General features: G+C 38.1%; 1 protein-coding gene across 1 annotated transcript; it reads right to left on the bottom strand.

Annotated features, from left to right (window-relative positions):
* Positions 1-12,429: 12,429 nt before the first annotated feature.
* LOC135073483 (uncharacterized) lies at positions 12,430-21,221 on the bottom strand. Its single transcript, XM_063967667.1, has 2 exons — positions 20,463-21,221; positions 12,430-12,690 (listed from the first exon to the last, which is right to left on the bottom strand). Exons 1-2 carry the CDS (start codon positions 21,219-21,221, stop codon positions 12,430-12,432), a joined length of 1,020 nt encoding a protein of 339 aa, XP_063823737.1.
* Positions 21,222-22,299: the final 1,078 nt, after the last annotated feature.

The following is a 22,299-nucleotide window of genomic DNA, read 5'->3' as shown; positions in this document are numbered from 1 at the left end:
CGCTGGCTGGCGATATTTTTACGGATCGCGCGCAAATTGTGAAGTACCCACTTATAGTTAGTTTATGAAATTGTTTGTTTATCTTTTAGTTTGTACGTATATCCAAAGCTGTTGTTACAAAATATTGTATTTAATTATCTCACGTAAGTGAATTATAATTCTTGTGAGAAATAATAAAGATCTTAAACCACATTATTGTTGGTTTTTCACATTACATTATAGGTACTTAAAATACCATCCAACTGTACCGCCCACCGTCTTTACTGTATCGCCGTGTTACCTTGATGTATCAAAGTTGACTTAAGGCACTATATGAATACGAGTACCTAAGTAAGTGAAGATTTTATAACCGTAGTTATGCGGTAGATAGTGATAATTTGACTGGCAACAGTTGGTTTGAAATTTTGTCAAAAATAAAACATGTGTCTATTGTCTTCCTTTTTCGAAGCAGTTTCGCTTGAGAATAACATAATGTTTTTACATACACGCGTACTTAAACATGGCAGGTCGTTGTTCGTGGCGCGCAGCCGCCATCGATCTACGTAATCTACGCTAAAACAATGCGCTTCCGCGTCTTCATTCGTTTCCACGCGCAAGGCTATTGCCAAGGTCTCGGCTTTCTACCGTGCGTTGGCTGACAGTGTTCTGTAAAAACAAACACAAAAAACTAATTAGCGATGTGTTTAGTCAGGTAGGTTCATGTCGCAAACAGCCAGGAAACTCGAAAATGCTGTTTAGTCTACTACTAAAATGTTTGGATGCTAATCTACACGGCTGAATAACAGCGCATCTTTAATTTTTAAATTTGCGACTGCCTACATTAGTGTAAAAATAGCGCATTTTCTCAACTCTACCTTTGATTTGTACTTAGGTACTGCTTTTACCCGCTCATACATAGAAGAAGAAAACATTAAATATCGGGTGGAAGGTGTTGCTCTTCGTGTACTTACCGGAATTCAAAACTTTCTTGGCTGAAGGAAACTTGTAAGAAGGGGTCAAGTTTAATTTACTTTTACTTGATAATTAAATTTTTTGTAAGAGACTAATGCCCGTTTTCACCATCAATCCCTAATTTTTAAGTGACCCCTATGGTAACAAATAACAGGTAAGTATTTTGTTTTCATAGGGGTCACTTAAAAATTAGGGATTGATGGTGAAAACGGGCATAAGGCTCAATTTGCTCTTAATATTGTCAGAGCCAGACTGATAATTTTGAGTAAGACCGAGTTTGATGTCATGGCAAGCCTCGGCAAAAAACTGAACCATGTGATCAAGCAGCAAAATATCAAGACGCAATAATTGCTTGGTCACTAAGCAATAAGTGTGCAAAACGCCATAAAAATATAATAGATGCTTGCAACATCCGTGTTTGCGTCACGCGTCGAGAAAAACTCCGAGACCGAGGAAAATGAATGGATCTAACCGGATGTCGCGGTTCACACGAGCAATTAGGTACACGAGCGAGGAGCCTGCGCGCGCGCCGATGGTCCTGCACTTCCTCGTCGTGCAGGATACAAACGGGCTGCCGCTAATTGTCTTCTGAACCAGTTTGATCAGGATGCTACAGATGAGCAGGTTCAAAGTGTTAAGGAAATAATTATAACAATTACGTGGAAGATCCCCTAAAACGAAGTTCTACTTTTATGCATCATAATCATGGGTCATTTAGGATACTGATCATTTCTTAGCAGCAATTAAGTTTCAACGTCTTAAATATGTAGGTAGGTATTCAACACTTTATGAATACTATGGATAGTTTGAAAAATATTTAAATAATATAAATATCAATGATACTTATGACGTCTATGTACTCATATTTGCGCAAACATAGGTTGTAAGGTTGTAGGTTATAAGCAAAAATCTGTTGAATCTTTTTTGTAAAACAAACGAAGCATCCGTAAAGAAGTAACTTAGGAAAGTTGGTCTCCAGACTTAAACTTTAGGTGCCTACTCGTTTAAAGTAGGTAGGGTATAGTTTTGGATAGATACAGAAGAATCTGCTAAAGTTGGAACGGTAGACCAGGTAAACACAATAGGTAGGTAGTTACTCCAGTCCAGTAGGACTAGGTACTACTTTACTTTATTTTCATCTGTAATCGACCCTGGGGATGTTGCGCCTTATTATTTACCTACTTTATCAGTGCATGGTATTGAAATGGAAAGACTGATATCATGATTAGCACACTAACATAGCGGAGGTATGCAAGAAATAATCTCGCTGTTTACGCCAAGTTCATTGTCGCCGAGTTTCGCAAGATTACGACGCGAAATATCTGCGGCTCAGAAAGTGGAATGCTCACGCGCACGCGACCGCTCGGTGAGAGTGACTGGTGCGGGCGTAAAATCGTATTGTTTTCAGTTAATCCGCACGTTAATGACGGCTGATAATTGCGATAAAGAATGAAACAACGATTTCGAATGTTCATCTTCAAATACTAACACAGAATTTATCAATAACGGCTTCAGGTATTTAAAAGTTTTTCCTCTCTGAGGACACATTCGACTTATTGCTAGTTACTTAAGTTTAATAAAACTCTCGGATGCTTTTAGGTAAAGGCTTGATTTTGCGATTTGTTATACATATTTCAAAAATTTCATCGGTTCACAGGAAAACTTTAGGGAAAGCTTAGGTGTCAAAAGTAGTATTTTAAAAATTAAATCGATTTAGGACTTCTTCTATACTTATTAGGCTCTATAATTCTAGAAATAATGTGATTCAAACTAGTTCAAAGGATTTTCAAAAAATGATAATACATCTTATTTAATCCTGCTGTATGTTCAGGTATAAGAAGGACTTTCTAAAGAAAAAGGCTGCATTTTTCAACATATCTTTAGGTATGTAACCTATGTAGGTTTAAGTGAATGTGAAACATGAACTGTTTGGTTGTTAGAAGCCACGAAAGCTAACTAGAAAGAGATCGGTTGTTCTTCTGAATATACCTATGTAATATCTATCTAGAAGTATTAAGAAGAAGTTTAGGTCATATTACGCGCTATTATACTTCATAAATTAAAGTCGTGATATGAATTGGTCACGCATGCTGCGCTTAGAAACCGGGGGCGTCGCCCGCGCCGCTCACGCGAGGACTGTCACTCTCTTCTGCTGAGAAGAAAACAATGTGATTTCTTCTAACAAAAACTTTGTGTCATGCGAACCGATTACCATAGCGTCTGTTTGCCTTTGCCCAGATACACAAACCCACCCGTTTTGCATTTAATCGCAACTATTTGAACGTATAATTAGTGCTGTCTTCCGCCTTACTTGTAAGTATTCCGCGTCAAATATTTGCCGATTTGTTATGTAGGTAATACCAATTAACGAGATGTAGGCATCGCATTGCCCAATTTGGAATTGTGTAACACACGAGCACGAATGTAAACATATGTTTTGCATATCTCAAGATAGAGACTTGCAAAAATCTTAAACTTGAACTAGAAAAGTGTCTGGTAAACAAACATTACAAAACATGCCCGATTGATAACGGAACTAGTTCATGCACCTTATTATTTTGCAATTATTGTTATCTACTATGCACCGGCTATGACTTGACGTAATTGCCGCAAATACACTCGTTAAGAGACGGTTGAACTTTGCTTCGATGTTTTTATATCTTAACCTTTTGACCCTTCAGTCCGAGACTCCGGGTTATTGATTGCTTCTTCCTTTATCCAATTATTTTAATTTTATTAGAAAGCTTATAAGGTTCTTGTTAACCTATTCTGTACTTCTGTAGTTATGTAGTAGGTATCAAGACCACGTATGCTTTCAGTCAGTGTTCGTAGTACAAACACTTTATTTTTGGCCAAAGTTTAGGCTTGCGGTTCACGTGATCGCAAAATAAATTTAACACGTTATAGCGTTTGTGTGAAGAACTAGTAAGTGTAAGTGAGATGATTGCAACGTTTTAATTGACACAAGTTGTTGATTCTGTTGGATCCGGTTGAATCGTGGGATGAGTCGCCGGTTCCTAAGGGTAAACAAACAACATGTAATTGCACACAAACGCGATATATCGATCATCCACCTCGCTGACAGCGGACTTGTGATAAGAGCTATCGCAGTTCGCAGCTGCCCCGGAAACCGGCCAGCTCCGAGTTATCGCCGGTGACGTCATCCCCCCACCACGCTCGCCAATTGAGGAAATAATTTAGTAGGTATTCTAAAGATATAAGACTGAGATTAGACTAGCTATTTTTACAACATTCGACCCAAAATAACAAGAAAATAGCGCGAGTGCGTGAATAAACACATCCCACTCACATTGCGATGCACATTCGTAATTTGTTTGACTTGTGGTATTTAATAAAAACAAAAGATTGTTAACTAAAGATCCCACAGCGTTGATCGCAGCTGGTTTTCGTAGCGTTCGCGGCTATCACACTCTTGGAAAACGCATAAGACCTGCAAAGGCTATAGTGTGTTCGTAGCCTAAAGAAAACATGTTTTTTCCAAAGATTATAATGTATGTGCCTTTAGTTACTAGCTCCATTTTCCTTGCTCTTTTTCCATCTACAGCGTAGTTGAGGCACTGACTCTTGACTCTATCTGCGACCAATAGTTGGATAATAGAGTCTTGGCATTAAGTCCGCCATTTTCTTGTATTTAGTAAATAAATTACACGTGTCCACCGGTCAACTTAGCAACGTTTCGTTTACTGATTAATAAATTAAGTAATTAGCTATTACACCTATAGTAGAGATTAGACAAAAAATATGTCTATCGCTAGCTACTTACTTACACGGTATGATTATTTTCAATCACGTGTAGTAAGATCAACAAAAAATGATATTCAATATCTAGTAGGGCTACTTATTTAATTCATGTAGATTTGTTTTACATGGTTGTTTTTTGTCTGTGTTCACAATGAAAATTAGAATATTAATATAGTCGACAAACGTTTAGTCCTTCATACAAGTGAAAACCATACACGTCAATACTAATATTGTTAGGTATGTTGTGTTATTATTAATAATACCTACCTACCTATTCGTATAATGTGTTTTATACTTAGTTGTTATTTATAACAGGCTTAAGTATGTACATTGAACGGTATAAAGTGTTTAATATAAGTATCTATTACGTATACTACACGTGTTGATAAATACACGGAAAGTGGCGACATTGATGGTTATCCGTCTAAGTGAATATTCAATTAATTAAGAATGTTTATTCTATATCTAGGACGTGTATTTACAAACAGTATACATCTACGAGTAGCTCTATATTATGATATCTTAAGTAAATAAGGTGCAATTTTCTAACGCTAACTCTGATTACCTACTTAGTTGGCGTCAATACTTTAAAAGCTCTAAAGCTTCTGTTTTATTTGAAAATACTCGTATAATCCACATCAAAGTTAAAAAACTAAACCTGAAAAAGTTCTCCAGTTTTAGGCCTAATTCGATATCGATTATATTTCATAAGTTAAAAGAAAGACTTAACTTTAAAGTAGGCCAGGTAAAAGAAAAACAACCTCGTCGTCGTTGTATGCGTTACTTATCAAACGGAGGCAGAATTTTCGATGAAAGCTACCAGTAGCTTTTCTATACTAATATTAAAAAGCTGAAGAGTTTGTTTGTTTACTTGAACGCGCTAATCTCAGGAACTACCGGTCCGATTCGAAAAATTCTTTCAGTGTTAGATAGCCCATTTATCGAGGAAGGCTATTGGCTATATATCATTTTCACGCGTACGAAGTCGCGGGCACTGCTAGTTTTTTATACACTAGCTAGGTAGAGATATAATTATTCGTTAGCCCATCCGTCCATCTCATGTTTAATGAAAAATACGAGTAAATTGTTGATGCAAGCGCTTTAAATACCTAAGAGACATAAGTAGCTATATGCAGAAGGTTCAGATGTCATCTCATAAGCGGAAGGGTGACCGGTGGTTTTGATCAATTGAACCAATTGCTGCGGTGTAGAAATCTAGACTGCGTGCGTTACATAACTGTTGGGGAGTTTTCAATCCTATGATCATTAATTTAAGGACTAAGAATAAACGATATTACGACTGCCGTTTTAGTAATAGAACTCGGGGGGATTAGATTGGCTGAGGAGCAGCTGCTACTAATACTTATTGTTTTCGCTCTTCAGCCTGACAGAATGCATAGCATGCATACAGCAAACAAATACAACAGACAAAAATAGGCTTAATTGATTCAGATTAATTGAAGTGTAAAGCATCGGAAAATTACTAGCAAATTTTCTTTTTCTCGCGACGTTTTCCTTAATATGTACATTAATTTATGACGTCAATCGATTCTTTAGTTTAATACCCCGGCAATATTGACTTATTAGATTCTTTCATATTTTAATCATTGCATAGTTGCACAAGGAATTTGCTGTAATAAACATACATAGTTACTCATAGCATGCACTTCTGTGAAGGCATTCTTCTCAGGAGTTTAGGTAGAGTCGGTCATTGCGCTTTGCATAGCTTTACAGTAGCGTAGCTGCTACACTTGACAAAAAACTTGACGATTAATAATCTCCTATTGGTGCAGTTTATACCGTGAGTTCATGGCGAAATGTAGAGTTAAAATCGTGTTAATTTTCCGGCTTGCAGATGTTCAATAGATTCGTAGATGACAACGCTGGTCGGTAGAAAGCGGAAGGGTGGCGGGCTGTTCAATTGGCACAATTGGCCGTAATTGTGGGCGGTATGTCCGGGCGCGTCGCGACCCCGCCGGCAGGCCGCCATGCCATAGCCTAGCGGGGCACAGTACATCCACTCCAGATATTAATTATACTAGGCACTTAAAGTGTTATTGCATTGGAATCTTGCCTGAAAGAAACGTGATTTCCAGTTTGGCGACACAGTCTTGATTCGAAATGAAATGACAGAAAAGAAAGGTTCATTTTGTTTTCAAAGGTCTCGTATTTTCAAAGGTTTTTGGTAGGAATCATTAGGTATGATGATGACAGTAGGTATGTGGTATGATGATCGTGATCATGGTGGTGTACAATTACAGTTTATTTAATATGTTTTGTTAATGTTGCAGTTGGAGGTAAGATATCCAGTTCCTGATGTAGTTGAGGATTCCGGAAGAAGCTCACTTCTACCTTTGGCCTGATCATGTCGTGAGTGGTCCATTGTAAGTGGAAAAATGTTGTAGGGCAGGTGACCCGGTTTTGGCCATTTTAAGAATTTTTTAGACTTCGAGGCTATATCATTTTACAGTTTTTGTTATCACGGACTTATTTCTTGTAAAAAGTGATTAAATATATTTAGATCTAGCCTAAGGATACATTTTTTTCATAATGATTAAATGGAAAAATAATCCTGTAGAAAAGAAAAAGAAATGGGAATTTGTGCCATTTTTGGCCAGCTTTACACCATTTCTTGCCACAGTCTTGTGCCAGTTCTGGCCATCAAAATTCATAAAAAAAAACAAAAACTGCTCGACGGATTTTAACGAAACTTGGTACAATTATTTTTCATACTCCTGGGCAGGTTATAGTATACTTAGGAATTCCCACGGGAACAGGAATTAGCGGGAAAATCCTTTTGTATGAAAAATCTAAACTGCTTAAGTTAGACGCTTGAAATTTGGCATGTAGGTACCTTAGTAAATTTAAAGCTTAGTTACAACAAGGAATTCCCGAAATTCCCACGGGAACGGGAATTAGCGGGAAAATCCTTTTGTATGAAAAATCTAAACTGCTTAAGTTAGACACTTGAAATTTGGTATGTAGGTACCTTAGTAAACTTAAAGCTTAGTTACAACAAGGAATTCCCGAAATTCCCACGGGAACGGGAATTCCCGAAATTCCCACGGCTACGGGAATTCGCGGGAAAATCCTTTTGTATGAAAAATCTAAACCGCTTAAGTTAGACGCTTGAAATTTTGCATGCAGGTACCTTAGTAAACTTAAAGCTTAGTTACAACAGGATATTGCAAAATTCCCACGGGAACGGGAGTTAGCGGGAAAAAACATTTGTACGAAAAAATCTAAACCGCGTAAGATAGATGAAGGGGGTAAAACGGGATCCACGCGTACGAAGTCGTGGGCGGCCGCTAGTATGAAATATAATATCTCAGCTTGAATTGAAATCAACCAACATTAACCTATAGTATAAGTTTATGCGGTTAGCACTGGAACAATTTTCTTTTCACAACACCGATTTTTTTAGTATTTGGTTTCGATGGAGGCATTATAATGGTAACTCTGAAAATGAATCGATTACTTATATCAAAATAGCTAAGTAATTAAATTGAAAAATCACGATAAAAACTAAATGGCCAAAAGTGGGGTTCTTCGTGCACCACTTTTGGCCATTCATGTGGCCAAAAATGGGAAAATTCATTCATTCTGGCTCCATTAGTGGCCACCTCTCATAAACCCCTTAATAAACAAATAGCGATAAAATATCATTAGTACCACTTAGACAGTGTATTCTTTATTAAGGATTAACATAAACATTTAAAAAAATAAGAAGGATTTAGAAAATAATGATTGTTTACTCACCCGCTCGCCTTAGCCTTTTTGCTAAGACTTAAAACAATTAATGCTTCTCAAAAAATAATGACTTGTTGGATTGAAGTGAAGCTTGACACATCAAAGCTGTTAACGCTATCAGTGTTGCTAATATTAGATATTTTTATTCCCGTAAACCATAGAGTAATATATTAGTCTTGCCTTAGTTATAACGATTTGAAGTTCTAAATGGCCACAAAGGGGTCGGTGGCCACAACCGGGTCACTTGCCCTAATTATACTACTCGTAGAAGCATTAGACTACTAGTAAAAGTAAACGCTCTCTAATAGCAGCAAGTAAACATCTTTTAGTTTTTAGACTGTGGTCAATTACTCTGTCACATCGCATGTTTCTGACTGCACACAATCAACTAATAGGTATTATCATATATCTACAGTCACATTGTGCGTCGCTATGCTACACGACCAGGAAAGGTTAAGTATTTGACTTGTCTTTTTAACATACTCTACTTAAGTAGTAGTTATTTTAAATGTGGTCTGATTTTTATTTGCAGGGAACTCATCCTGGTTTATTTAAAATAAGACGATACTGAGACGACTTTTGCCTCTTGTTGTACGCAGAAAGGGCCAGAGAAATGAAAAACACAGTAACTTAACTCTTAGGTGTTCTATGTAGAAGCGCAGCGCTGATGTTCAGTAGTTCAGTACTTACCTATTTATTTAGCATCAAGTAATAACGGTATCTGTATTATCAACAGTCATCCGAATGTTACATAGGTAGGTACCTCTAGTTCAGCTACTGTTATACATATAACATTTTAAACATAGCTTGTAGTAATAAGTGCTTACTTGACTAATAGTTACTAGATCCTATATTTGGGATGGGGATAAACAATCTTTTATTTGTACGAGTAAATCCCGTAAAATGTTTGAGCTTGTTGCAAAACAATTACAAATAATTTCCTTTAATGCTGAAATAATTGTGTGCCGTTTTAATAATGCATGCCGCCACATCACGAGCGCGCGCGCAGGGCAACGCGGAAGTCGCGCGCACTTCCGCGTGCCGCCATCTTGGCTGGCACCCCGTGAGATTCGCCTCTGATCTCACTCGCTAGCTCGCTACATTTCTTGTATACTTGCAGGAATAATTAATAGTTATTGCGTTCTTATATCACTTAACTGATGACCGGTAACCAGTTTGTATTTCCAAGTGGATTGAAATTATAATAAAATTGAATAAATTCTTGATGCAGTTTTGTCTTTGTGTAGATCTGGAAATAATTTAAAATGTACCATACCGGTCTCTACAATATTACAAATGTAGAGCTATCTAGAAAAATAGAGACTTGTTTTCTATAAAATAAAGATATAGAAAGAAAAAAGTAACACAAGTCTAAATGTGGTCTGGAAAACACTTTAGTCCGGTTTATAATTCCGATGACTCAAATCGGTGCAACAAGGAAAGGGTAACGCATGCAAATGAACAAACATTCACGTAATGTGTGTGAGCATATTCAAATAGCCTAGCATGAGAAGTAGGTACTACAGACGTAAGTGCACTCACCCCCTCCTTCTAATTACGGAATAACGTGGTGGAACAAAAAGAGATGACCCACTTTTGGGACCGGTCGTGCGAGATCCGGCGCGCACCGTTGCACATTACGTGTTTAGAAGATGGGGTTATGCACTGAGCGAATTAACCGCCTAACGGAATATGCTCATGTGAATTTTCTCGCCCCGATACGTTTTTATGATTTTTTTCCGATTTTGTAACGTGCGCGACGGTCTTGCGCAACTAGTATATGCAATTCGACATAACTTATCTGCGTGACTCCTTTTTGTAGAGCTAACGAGTTGCTTACATGGATCTATGCTTTCAGGGTTTCAATTGTAGAATGTAGTATATGTGTATTGCGTGGGTGTTATTTTTGAATGAATGAGGGTTTTCGCGAATGAAAAATCCGCCAGATGGCAATACGTAGACGCAAGGTCCAAATGCTGCATGATTGATTATTTTTGACAGATATGTCAAAATCCACCAATCACGCAGCAGTCAGACCCCACATGCACGTCCCGCCATCTAGCGGATCTTTCATTCGCGAAAACCCTCATTAATTTGTTACAGAATGCGTTCCATTTTCAATTTAAGCTAATAGAATAATCGAATCTCCCAATGGCACTTTTCAGGTTACGTTGGGACTTGGGATAGATACCTACCTATTTAATTTAACTTGGATGGTGCTTGTCGCATTTGCATTTTATATACGAAAATCAATCTTTTACTTGAATATTATGAGTTCATATTTCTCTATTAACAGACCGAAGAATTAATAAGTTAACTGACCAATCTGCTGAGTAAAATTTTCATACTGAAATTTTTATTCAGTTTATATCAGCGTTGTAACACTTTAGTCACTATCTAGCCATGTGTTGGTTTAGTTATCGTTGCAAAAAGAGCCGTGACTACATATTATGAATCTGTCAAACCGTAATATTGAGCAAGTGATGTTGCAACCAGGCGATTTCGCAATAACCATATTATAGAATGTTAGGCAAGCCTCCAGACTTAGGTAACGCAGCATAGTTCCGAGTGAGATTATACATCCTGCATTGCGGACGAAGCCATAAGATTTGTTTCTTCACCGCTGCACGTTCACTTTCTGGATTACAAAATACATAACTTGGTAACAACACTTTTAAGAAATGGGCATTGGACATATTAGGAACCCAGCGACATCAAAAGGCGATTGAAACATAAACATCTCAAACACTATCAACAATTCATGAGATCATCTTTTATTAGAAAATGATGACACTTTTACGTGCAGACCGTCTTTGGATTCTCATTTGTTATTTTCTGCTGATTCGAATTTAATTAAATCAGCTTAAAATAAATGTCCGAATGTGTTCAGCACATGGAGTTTCTGTAGGCGCTGAAAGCGGCAGTGTTGTAACTCGCGTGATTTATGTCGCCGGGCAGCGAGCGTGAGGTAAGAGCCGCACTCCCGCTCCCGCGAAGGATAGTGTCCGGGCGCGGGCGCAGCAACACCGCACTACGTAATCCCGCCGCAACGGCACTTCCTGAAACGTGGCGCAAGCGGCGCGCGAATGTCGGCCGAGCATTTCGCGCTACTTTCGTAATTCGTTGCGTGGTGCGACCGGCCGCCTTGCCTGGCCCGCAGGAAGTAAAAGTTCGAAGGTAAGAAAGTAGGTCTCCACTGTAATTGGCAACGCGCCTGCATACTGATGTCTACACGCCAGCAATATAGGTTGCGTCGAGAGCACCTGCGCCTGCGACAGAGGCGACAGGAACAGGATCCGTAAACGACAACGCTAATTGATAACAAAGGCTTATTTATTTTACGCGACATAAATTGGCTCAACGGCCGAGTCGTGACAATAGCGAAATAAATTGTTGAAGTGATGGGTCGCATTAACGATGCCGGAGGACGATGAGCTAACTGCTGCGCTAATCTGAATGTTATGTAATTTGTAATGAGTTCGATTAAAATAAACCGTAGGGCCTGCAGCTACGGCACGTACGTTTATTACGCACTTAGTATGTTTGTATGACATAACGTAAGTGGTGTGGACGCGCGCAGGCGCCGCTGCCTGACCCAATCCGCGCTGACGTAACCGACAACAACGGGCGCACGTTGCGCTCGAACTAGGCCGAGATACAAGATGCGCCGAAACTAATCGTTTGCGCAACGCCATGTGAGCTCGCGAGCGGCCGCATTATTTTGACCAATTAACTTCATTTATACTGCAATATACGATGAACTAAGCCCGAGCGAGCACAATGTTGAGAAGTACGACTGTGCAATTGATTGCGCTCTCCCTTGTATTTAAAAACGAGTCTTATTTCTTCACCGTGTTCATGTTTGACGTATTATGTCACTATTACGATATTGTTAATGATGTGCTTTTATTTGAGCTGTCTGATGCCGGTTATTTATGTTTAGTGGCCACACTTTCCTGTCACGATTTATTGGTTTCCGACAGAGTTTGGCCTAGTTGTGTGTAATTTGCAAAACGACCGCAGCAGGAGTTGCATCAGTCGGCAGGAAGTTCTGGGTGGTTCGCAGATCGGCGTTGGCAAGCGGAGAGATTGGGCGGCGCGGTGCGGTCGCTCGCGGGCGGCGCGCGCGCAACTTGCAATGGGGAAGCGCTGCGATCTGATGAGCTTGCGACAGCCGGCGCCCGCTCTTGCAAAACCGCCTTCTACCAGGAAACTTACATCGCAGTTCTGGTCCGTGATGTGCAATTCGATTAGCTCACATACGATAGTGTAGTTAAAGCCCTTACGTTACAATTATTTTCATAATGACATGCCATTATAGAAATTACTTATTTTGTAATGGTGGTTACCGTTACTTTATGGAAGAGGTACCTACTGAAAATTATGTTCATCTATGAGATTGTTGTTACAGAAAACATGAAACTTACTAATGTCGTAGTACGAGTACCTCCAATTACTGTGACTAGCAATTTATTACTTACTACACATGCATAATTACCTACATTACTATACGCAGTTAAAGAGGTGATCCATTAAAATACCATTGAGCAACAATAAAACAACATTAAAATTGTAGATTAAGAGGAAAACAGTACATAAGTAATATAGAGCACCAATTAAACTTCTACTGGCCACTGGAAGTGCTAGAAAATTCTGTTCACGGATGTTAAAGGTGCACTTACAGGATAGGCAGTTGCTTGACTTGCACGAACCGACCGTAGAAATTGCGCTTTCGGTTTGGGCAATGGAGGAAGCGTTATGAAACCGGGGTCGCGAGCCAGGCACACGCCTAGATGTAGAATGTTCTGCTTATTAGTGCCAATTTAATAATTTCCGAGATTTAGACACAGCTTTTTAAGGTTTTGTAATGTTTTTGGAACGCATTGAGTCTGATTCTGAAGGTTGTCGTTGACTCTGATTATAAGGGATTGTCGGTTTGATGAATCTTAAGAAAATTATAATGTTATGACATGAAACGCGTCTTATCATTACTTACATAATGTTTCATAATCACAATGAACAGTACTGTACGGCTATTTGCTAAAATGCTGAGATGAGCGAAACTAACGTTACATTTTGTAAGACAACAATCATTATAACAACCGCAAAATTGAAGCAATTAACGGTTAGTGAAACTAAGATGCAACTTCAGTTATAGCTACTGCGAAACATCTATTGAATTAGTAGGTACATATTTAATATCAATATACATCGTAACATACCTATGTGTTATTTTATTAACTTTTCTTCTAAAATAAACTTCAAGTATTGATATTAATGAGGATCACTTCCCAATATTCTTTGGATTGGCACTGAAAATTTAAAATTTTTCAAACTCGTCATTTATGATACTTAACACCAGTTTTCTTGATCAGTGATGAGGCCGTGACTCAATCTAGATTCCTATGTAAAATAATAAGCGGTTAGTTAAATAAATATTACATGAAAGTCCTTTTTTTCACCGTCACGCGGCCTTCAATTTAACGAGGTGCCTCGCTCAAATAAAGCAAATAGCCATTATCTTTGAGCTCGCTAAAATATAGCATTTATTAAACTGAGAATCCTGTTCCATAATAGGGCAGCAAAAAGGAAACTTCAAAGGCGGGCGGAAACCGGAACCTCGGGTAAGGGTTAGAGCGGAGACGACGCCCGTTTCCGGCGGAAGTGCGGCGCCAGGAAGGTAGATAGAAGATAAATAAACCGTCGCCATATTGCCGGAGTTGAATCGATAAATCCGTTCGGTTTTGCATGCTGCTGCGAGTACGTACGACTTCCGTCTCGTGTTTATTTTCAGCTCCAGCGGCGACGAAAACACCAATGGGACAAAGTCCGCTGTTGACTAATGCCTTACGCTGCATTATTAATAAGTATGAATTACAATGCGAATGCATGCGTTATGCAGTTTTAGGTCAACCGCAAAGTGTGTTGACTGTTGACAGACTCAACATTTTGGTTCCGTCTGTGATAGTAGTACCTACATAATATTAACTTCCTACCTACCTACTTAGTACTAAAATATATCTTATGATTGGTTTCCTATTAACTTACTTTGGACAAGTTACTATTTTAGATCGGACTCGTCAGTTGTTCATGATTTCGAAACGGCATGCGAATGTCTCTACTTTATTGGCTCGTGCTCTCAAACTTGTAAACTGCACGCGTGCAATTAGTAAATTATAAAATTGTTTTATAACTATTACAGGCTGCATGTAATATGTCTGTAACACGATAGACTTTATTACACGCTTGGGGAGCCAAGAGATAAAGGCTACAGAAAGCCGGGCTCTCGGCACGCGGCACGACCGATGGATGCTACGTACGAGGAAGGAAACACGTTGATATTTGGCGTCGCGAAACCGGTTCTGCAAGTGTTATTCCGAAAACAAGACGGCACCCGCCTGGACTTTCCGATCGTACTGTGGTTTATTTAGCATTTTTTAGGGTACCGTGCTGTGCTCGTTCCATTTTTGTGTCACGTTTTCTAGAAGAAAACTACCTACTTCTGAAATTGCAATTTCTAAACAAGCTAGTACCTAGGCTACATCAAGTGTGCATATACTTATTATTATTCTGTGATATAACATTAATGTTTACACATTAATTTATTATTATTTGTATTTACACAAAAGACCCGCTTAGGCCAGCACTAAAATGAAGTTAACCAAAATTACTTTATTCTCGTAAAATTCTGACGGTCAACTCGAAATGGTACGTTTATCACACATTGGCGGGTGACACACGCTTGACCGCTTTTTTGTCGCTTCACGTATGTTGGTCCCCGACAGCTTTTTACAGATGAACACCGATGAAGGTCACGCGGAACTTTGTCTAGTCTGACGGGATTTTTTGCCTCAAATCACGAAGGAAGTAATAAAAACAGATTTCGCGGAATCTTAGAGAATTGGTTGGTAACATGTGCGGATAATGTTAGTCAGCGATTAACGCACAGCCAATAGAACGGTTTGATGGCGTCGAGTAAACCCGTTTTAGTTTTAAACGACAATAGGTTTTCCAAATAGAGTATTTTATTAGGTTTTTAAATAGGGAAGTTTGGATGGTTTTCTATTAGGCCGCTTTCAATGTTAAACGACTTAATGAATAAGTAATTAATTTATCAAGTTACGAAGATAACATGGTGTTGATTGAAGCAGTTATTTTCGTAACACTTTTGTGACAAACCGAAAGCCTTACAGGTAAAGCCGCCAACAACAGCTTGTATAGCTGATCTTAGTAGGAAGGAACTGAAAATTACGGGAAATGTTAAAATGGAGGAAAAGTTTCGTTCCACCATTTGATTTTATGGTTACTCGCATAAACGTCACAAGAATTAATTGCCTAAGAATATAATTAGGCACGATATTTACATAGTTAATTAATTCAGTAGTACGATGCGTTGTAGGTATTATGATTTCAATACCTACCTATGGGCATAAGTATTAACGTAATGTAGTGAGAAAAAGTACTTAATAATAACATTCTAAGCACGAAACAAACACAAAGATTTAACTGTGCAGACGTATCGTCTCATCGTGTGTTCACTGTTCTCGTACCATTAATAATTATGTAGATAACTGGTATGAATATTTATGCCCGCAGAGAGAAGCTCCAGTCGGCTCGGAGGTCAATGTCAGCTGAGCCGACCACTGAAACAAGAACCTCTACAGTACATTTAAGTTCCTTTCCCTTCGTTTATTGTACTGAGACCAAAGGAAGTTACAGGGATCTTTGTAAGTTGGGCAGCTGAACTGCCGGTTCCGCTTTGTGATTAGGCACAAGTGATACATGAAGTGTCGTCGTGTAATACATTATTACTACGCCAAAGAACTTGGATCCAATGTTCAGTAAGTATTGCTAATTAGATTTCGTGGAACGTGGGAGTGTTTGTAAATGTAGAGATCGGTTTTTCTTTTGTGTAATTCACATCAGTCAGTGTAGAATAAAATTTTTCTACAATAGTAATATTCTCAATTATTGAGACCTGACTGTCACTTTCTGTGGCTACATTATCTGAATCCTAATTTATATCATAGGTCATAAAAGCAAAGAATAAACATTAATTAGTAATCATTACCTATGATGCATAGCTATTAATAGCTTCCCAAGAAAATTATTTCTTCTTCACTTAATTTAAGATGTGCAATATTCTATTTTATTGTTAATTCAAAACAGATTTCCATTAAGGAAGTGTTCAAATATAAAAAAATAATAGCTAAGATGTTATAAAATGATTAATTATCATTATTATTGGAATATTAAAGCTGTTTTTCCCAGTCGCGCGCCGACAAGTCACGTGTATTCTATTAAAGACCGGTAATCGGCTCTACTTTGCTATTATTAAACAACAAATTAAGAATGATCTTAAATAAAGTTTAATTTACTTAAGTATTAAACCTTACAGGGAAACCTAACTAGTCTGAAGTTATTAATTGAAGCAAGTATGTATAAGTTTAGTTATTATTTTATAATATTAATCATATTCATAAGAAGCAGATAATCAGCCTTATATCTTTGTTATCACATATATTAATCATGCGAAAACCAGGTAAATGCTTGGAATTCTGTTTTATTTATGCCAACATACCATCCATGCTGATATAAAATCGTGATTAAGGCATATTTTAAACTGCCTCGCTTATTTAATAGGTAATTTTACTAGTTTGTCGAGGAGCACGTGTATTAGAACCATTAAAATTTAAATAAGTACTTACAATACACGTGCTTATGTAATCTTTTATTTAGATATTCTTTTTTCTAGGAAACTATTTTGTACATTTAATCTAAATATTTACATTACATTAGTAAATTAACATCCGTATATAACGGACGTTTGCCACACAAATAGAAGATAAGATATTCGAAATAATAATTGACAAAAGATACTAAAGCGCTTATCATTTTGTGACTTATTATTTAATTTATCAATTTTAAAATCTATAATGTTTAGTGAAGTTTTGGCTTATAGGCATCCCTTAGATTGCTTAGATAGTAGGTATAATATTTGATCAAGCATAACTAAACAGTTGTACAAACAAAACTATCGCATATTGTGTTTTTTACCGCTCAGTGTTTTGAACAGCCTGTATAATGTAGTCATGATTGATGACTGATTCTGTCATCAAGGTTAGGGAACACCATTACAAGCGGCCACATTTTTTTACTTATGGGACTTTCAGACTATGGGACTCCCACCTAGGAGCTGCAATTCCAAGAGCTGCAAATCAGATCCATTGTAGGTAGAGTCATCAAGGTAATCAGAAGTTTCACGTCGTTAGGCTCGTAGGTAGAGCGTATTCTTCTCACGTGTGGGCAGGGGTTAGGAAGGCAACTCGAGCGCACGCGCACGCGGCGTGACAGCGCTCGTCCAATTGGTAGAGATTGCGTATTTCCGTCGCGCCGCTTCCGGCCGCGCGATAACAGCAAGAGAGACTTACGACAGCGGTCAACGTACTTGCTTCACACCTACCTAGATCCACATAAACCAGTTAAAATACTGTTAAAAAGTGTACGTTAATTTTATATATACCCGATGTACGTAATTATATTAATATACGTTATGTTCAGGTATATTATTGTTGTTGTCCACTTATAAGTAATGTCCACTTTATAAGTTAAATCCACAAAACGTACGTCAGAAGGTTGGAACAGTAAAACATGTGATTTCTTGAAAGGTGTATTTGCGACTAAAATAAAACTGGCGGGCTCAGCCGCCGATACATACAAGGAACAGTATAACTATTGTTTTCTATTGTTGATTGTATTGGGCAATGATGTGGGAACGCAGGACGCTACTCAATCCGCTCTGTTCATTCATAAAGTTAATTTATTACTCTGATTAATGTGTACCTACATCATCCCCCTCCTTATACAAAAAATAAAACACAATAACACTTGATTGAGTAAATAACAAAATAATGAATATTTGAAACAACATTATAAAACAAAATTCTATGTCAATTAAAAATATCTAGAGACATAATACATAATACGCTCAATCAAATTGTGCACTTGGTCCATTGTGAAATTACAAGCAATGCGCAAGTTTTAGTAAAAAGTAAAAACAAAAGAAAGTTGTATGTGCCTATCATTATACAATATAAAAATGTCAATTACAAATTACTAAACATCAATAAACATCTCAGAAACAAAATAACAAAAATGTTTTGCCAAACAAAATACAATAAATCAATTTGAATAAAGAGTAAAGTAAAAAATCATGAAACCATGTATAAAGTAAGTACATAAAAATACAATCTTAAATTAATAAACTAATAGCTAATTAATTACGCATAATAGTTTACATGTTTCGTATTAAACATTAGAACATTGTATTTATAAAAACTTATCCTAAGTAAGTAACGATGAGCCGCTCTACCTACTTAGAAAGAAAAAAACTTACAAGTCAAAACGCACCGGTTTATTGATAACGCGGCCACTTCGCGTTGTTTTTGGAATTAGAACTTTGCTAGAAGTGTCTGCGTTATTAGTACTAGTATTCTTACTACCGTAGTTATCACTACTACTAGAATTAGTAAAAGAATCAAAAGTATCGTTTAAATCATGGTCACTAAGAATGTGCGCGGGTTTTAACCTATCCATTGAAATAGTAGTTTCTTTTTCTCCTATTTTAATGACGAATGTTTTGCCTCTCCTACTTATGACGCCATAGGGGCCATCATATGGGGGTTGAAGAGATTTGCGCATTAAATCATTCCGAACAAACACATATTTACAAGTACTTAAATCACTAGGAACAAATAAAGAATGTGAATTACGATGACTCGATGGTCTCGGATTCAGGTTACGTATATAATCTCTTAGTTTCTGCAAATATTCTGAATCTGTATCACAAAATTTAGTATCTTCAAAAAAATCGCCTGGCAATCGAATTGATTTGCCGTAAGTTAATTCAGCTGCGCTTACACCGCTGTCGCTTCTAGTAGCGGCGCGTAAACCTAACAATACAACTGGTAGTTCGTCTACCCAAGAACTGTTGCGTTGTAAGCGTGCCATCAAAGCCACTTTAAGTGCTCTATGCCACCGCTCAATCATGCCGTTACTTTGAGGGTGATAAGGTGTCATACGCAATTTGTGTATTCCTAAATATTTCATTAACTGTCTAAAAAGATCACTTTCAAATTGTCTACCCTGGTCGCTGGTAAGCTTTGAAGGGCATCCAAAACGAGATATCCAACCCTCAAACACTATTCTAGCGATAGTCTCCGCTGTAATGTTTTGAACAGGAAATGCTTCAGGCCATCCGGTACATCGGTCTATCATCGTTACACAGAATCTATAACCGTCAGCCGAAATTGGTAAAGGCCCTACTATATCTATGTGTAAATGCTGGAAACGATCAGGTCGCCCAAACTGTCCTACATCAGATACAGTATGTCTCGTAATTTTTACTTTTTGACAGTTAATACATGCACGAGCCCATTTTGATATATCTCGATTCATATCTGGCCAAAAAAAACCTGTGAAATAATCGAAGCGAGAACATTTAGATTGGTAACTTGGTCCCTTAATTTTCGCGCGTGTAAATCAACTAACAGTTTGAAATGGCTTAAAAAGTCTGCCCCAATAATTGGCTGCTTTACGTCCGCTATAATAAAAGTCCATCTAAATGCTCTCCTTAGATTTAAATTTAAAACAAGAGTACGCATACCATATGTCTTAATTTCAGTACCATTTGCAGCGTATAACTTATAATTACAATCATCTGAAAGCGAAGACACACACTTTTTAACTGCAGGAATCACAGATACGTTGGCACCCGTATCAATTAAAAACTTTAGTCTGCTATTTCGGTCGAAAACACAAAGGCGGTTATTATGCGATTCGATACTTGCCCCCGCCACCGGCTGTATCGCGTCGAGTTTCCGCGTAGATATCGGTTTAGCTCCCTTCCAATTGCAAGGCTCGACGCACTTCACAGCCTTAGCACGGTAACGGTGATGATAAAAACATAACCAATTTGGTTTTTTTCGGGACTTACTCACGTCGCGCTGACCCGATCGGCCTATTCTCCCTCGTACGGTTGAATCTTCCTGCCGTAGAGGTGTTCTGGACCGGCGTAACTCAGCGATTTCCGTTTGCAGTCGGTTAATCATTTCCGATAATTCGTGAATGCTTCCCGGCGTGGAGGTTTTCATTTCGGCTATTTCTGTATATTCTGGCCTGGTTGCCTCCATAACCTTGTCCGCCACCGTTGCCAAGCTCTCCAAGTCCTTGACCTCGGTGACAGCAAGAACAGCCTGAACTGCCGACGGCAAGTGTCTGGTCCACATTATTTGTAGCGTGGAGTCTGGTAGTTTGTTTCTAGCCAAGTCTCTCATCCGACGGAGAAGTTGCGATGGCTTTTGGGTGCCCAGTTCCATTTCCCCCAAAAGCTTTTGAAATTGCCGCGTCTCAGACTCTTCAAACACTTGTAATAGACGGTCCTTCAATGTCTGATATCGTCTTTCTTGTGGTGGTGACAACAGCAGGTCGCTGACTTGTTGTATGGCAGATTTGCTGAGTTTGGTAACGACTAAGTTTTGTTTTGTTACATCTCCTAGTCGTTGCGATTCTACTACGGCCTCAAATTGGACAAACCAGAGTCGCGGTTGGTCTGACCAAAAATCAGGTATCCTTGACGAAACACTTATACTCGCCAAAGTCTCCGTCTCCGTCGACGCCTGTGCGGGCGGTGCCGCTAAAGAAGGCGCCGGCGTATTAGGCGCGGCGTAAATAGGTGCGGGTCCGTCTTGAGGATTCATATCCACAATGCACTGTCCAAAACGTAAAAAAAAAAAAAAAATGTTCAACTGGCGTCACCAATGTACGTATTTATACACTGTATACCTAATGATCACGTCGGGCGTATTGATACACTGTATACGTAATGATCACGTCGGGCGTATTCATACACTGTATACGTAATGATCACGTCGGGGTCACCAATGTACGTTAATTTTATATATACCCGATGTACGTAATTATATTAATATACGTTATGTTCAGGTATATTATTGTTGTTGTCCACTTATAAGTAATGTCCACTTTATAAGTTAAATCCACAAAACGTACGTCAGAAGGTTGGAACAGTAAAACATGTGATTTCTTGAAAGGTGTATTTGCGACTAAAATAAAACTGGCGGGCTCAGCCGCCGATACATACAAGGAACAGTATAACTATTGTTTTCTATTGTTGATTGTATTGGGCAATGATGTGGGAACGCAGGACGCTACTCAATCCGCTCTCTTCATTCATAAAGTTAATTTATTACTCTGATTAATGTGTACCTACAAAAAGTTAGAGCAAAATGGAGCAAAAAGTTAACACGGTAAGAAATCAATCTGGGTGATGCCTCCAATCGATACCAATTTTCATATTCCTTGCATCCATGGTTACCTGTGTTAAGTATAGGTATGTATGGTTTTATTGACCCGCCCTCGCCGTATTAAATCAAAGCAAAAAAATCGCATCAATGATATGCATAAAACTTACCTACATTACGGTTTCACTTACATAAATTAATTATCCATCTACCAAAAATTAATTATTTTACGATAAAAATATAAATAAAAATACTTATCAGAGGTTCGATTGTGCTACAGGAAACTTTTTTCCCTAACTCTTTGTTAAAATCTGTGATATAGTAGACTCGCTTAGACGTAGTGGGAGCAAGGTAGGTACCTACATAAATGGCGTGTGGTTCAATATTATTTATTGCCCAGAGATCAGCTAGATAAGAGATTTATTGCGAGTTGTAAAAAAAGAATAAAAATGTAAAAGTAACTGACTGAATTGAATCGTTTCTGCTGGCTAATCATAAATATTGCAAAATTTACAGC

This window comes from Ostrinia nubilalis, chromosome 7, assembly GCF_963855985.1.
Source record: "Ostrinia nubilalis chromosome 7, ilOstNubi1.1, whole genome shotgun sequence".
Lineage (NCBI taxonomy): Eukaryota > Metazoa > Arthropoda > Insecta > Lepidoptera > Crambidae > Ostrinia > Ostrinia nubilalis.
This window is presented reverse-complemented; position numbering and strand designations above follow the sequence as displayed.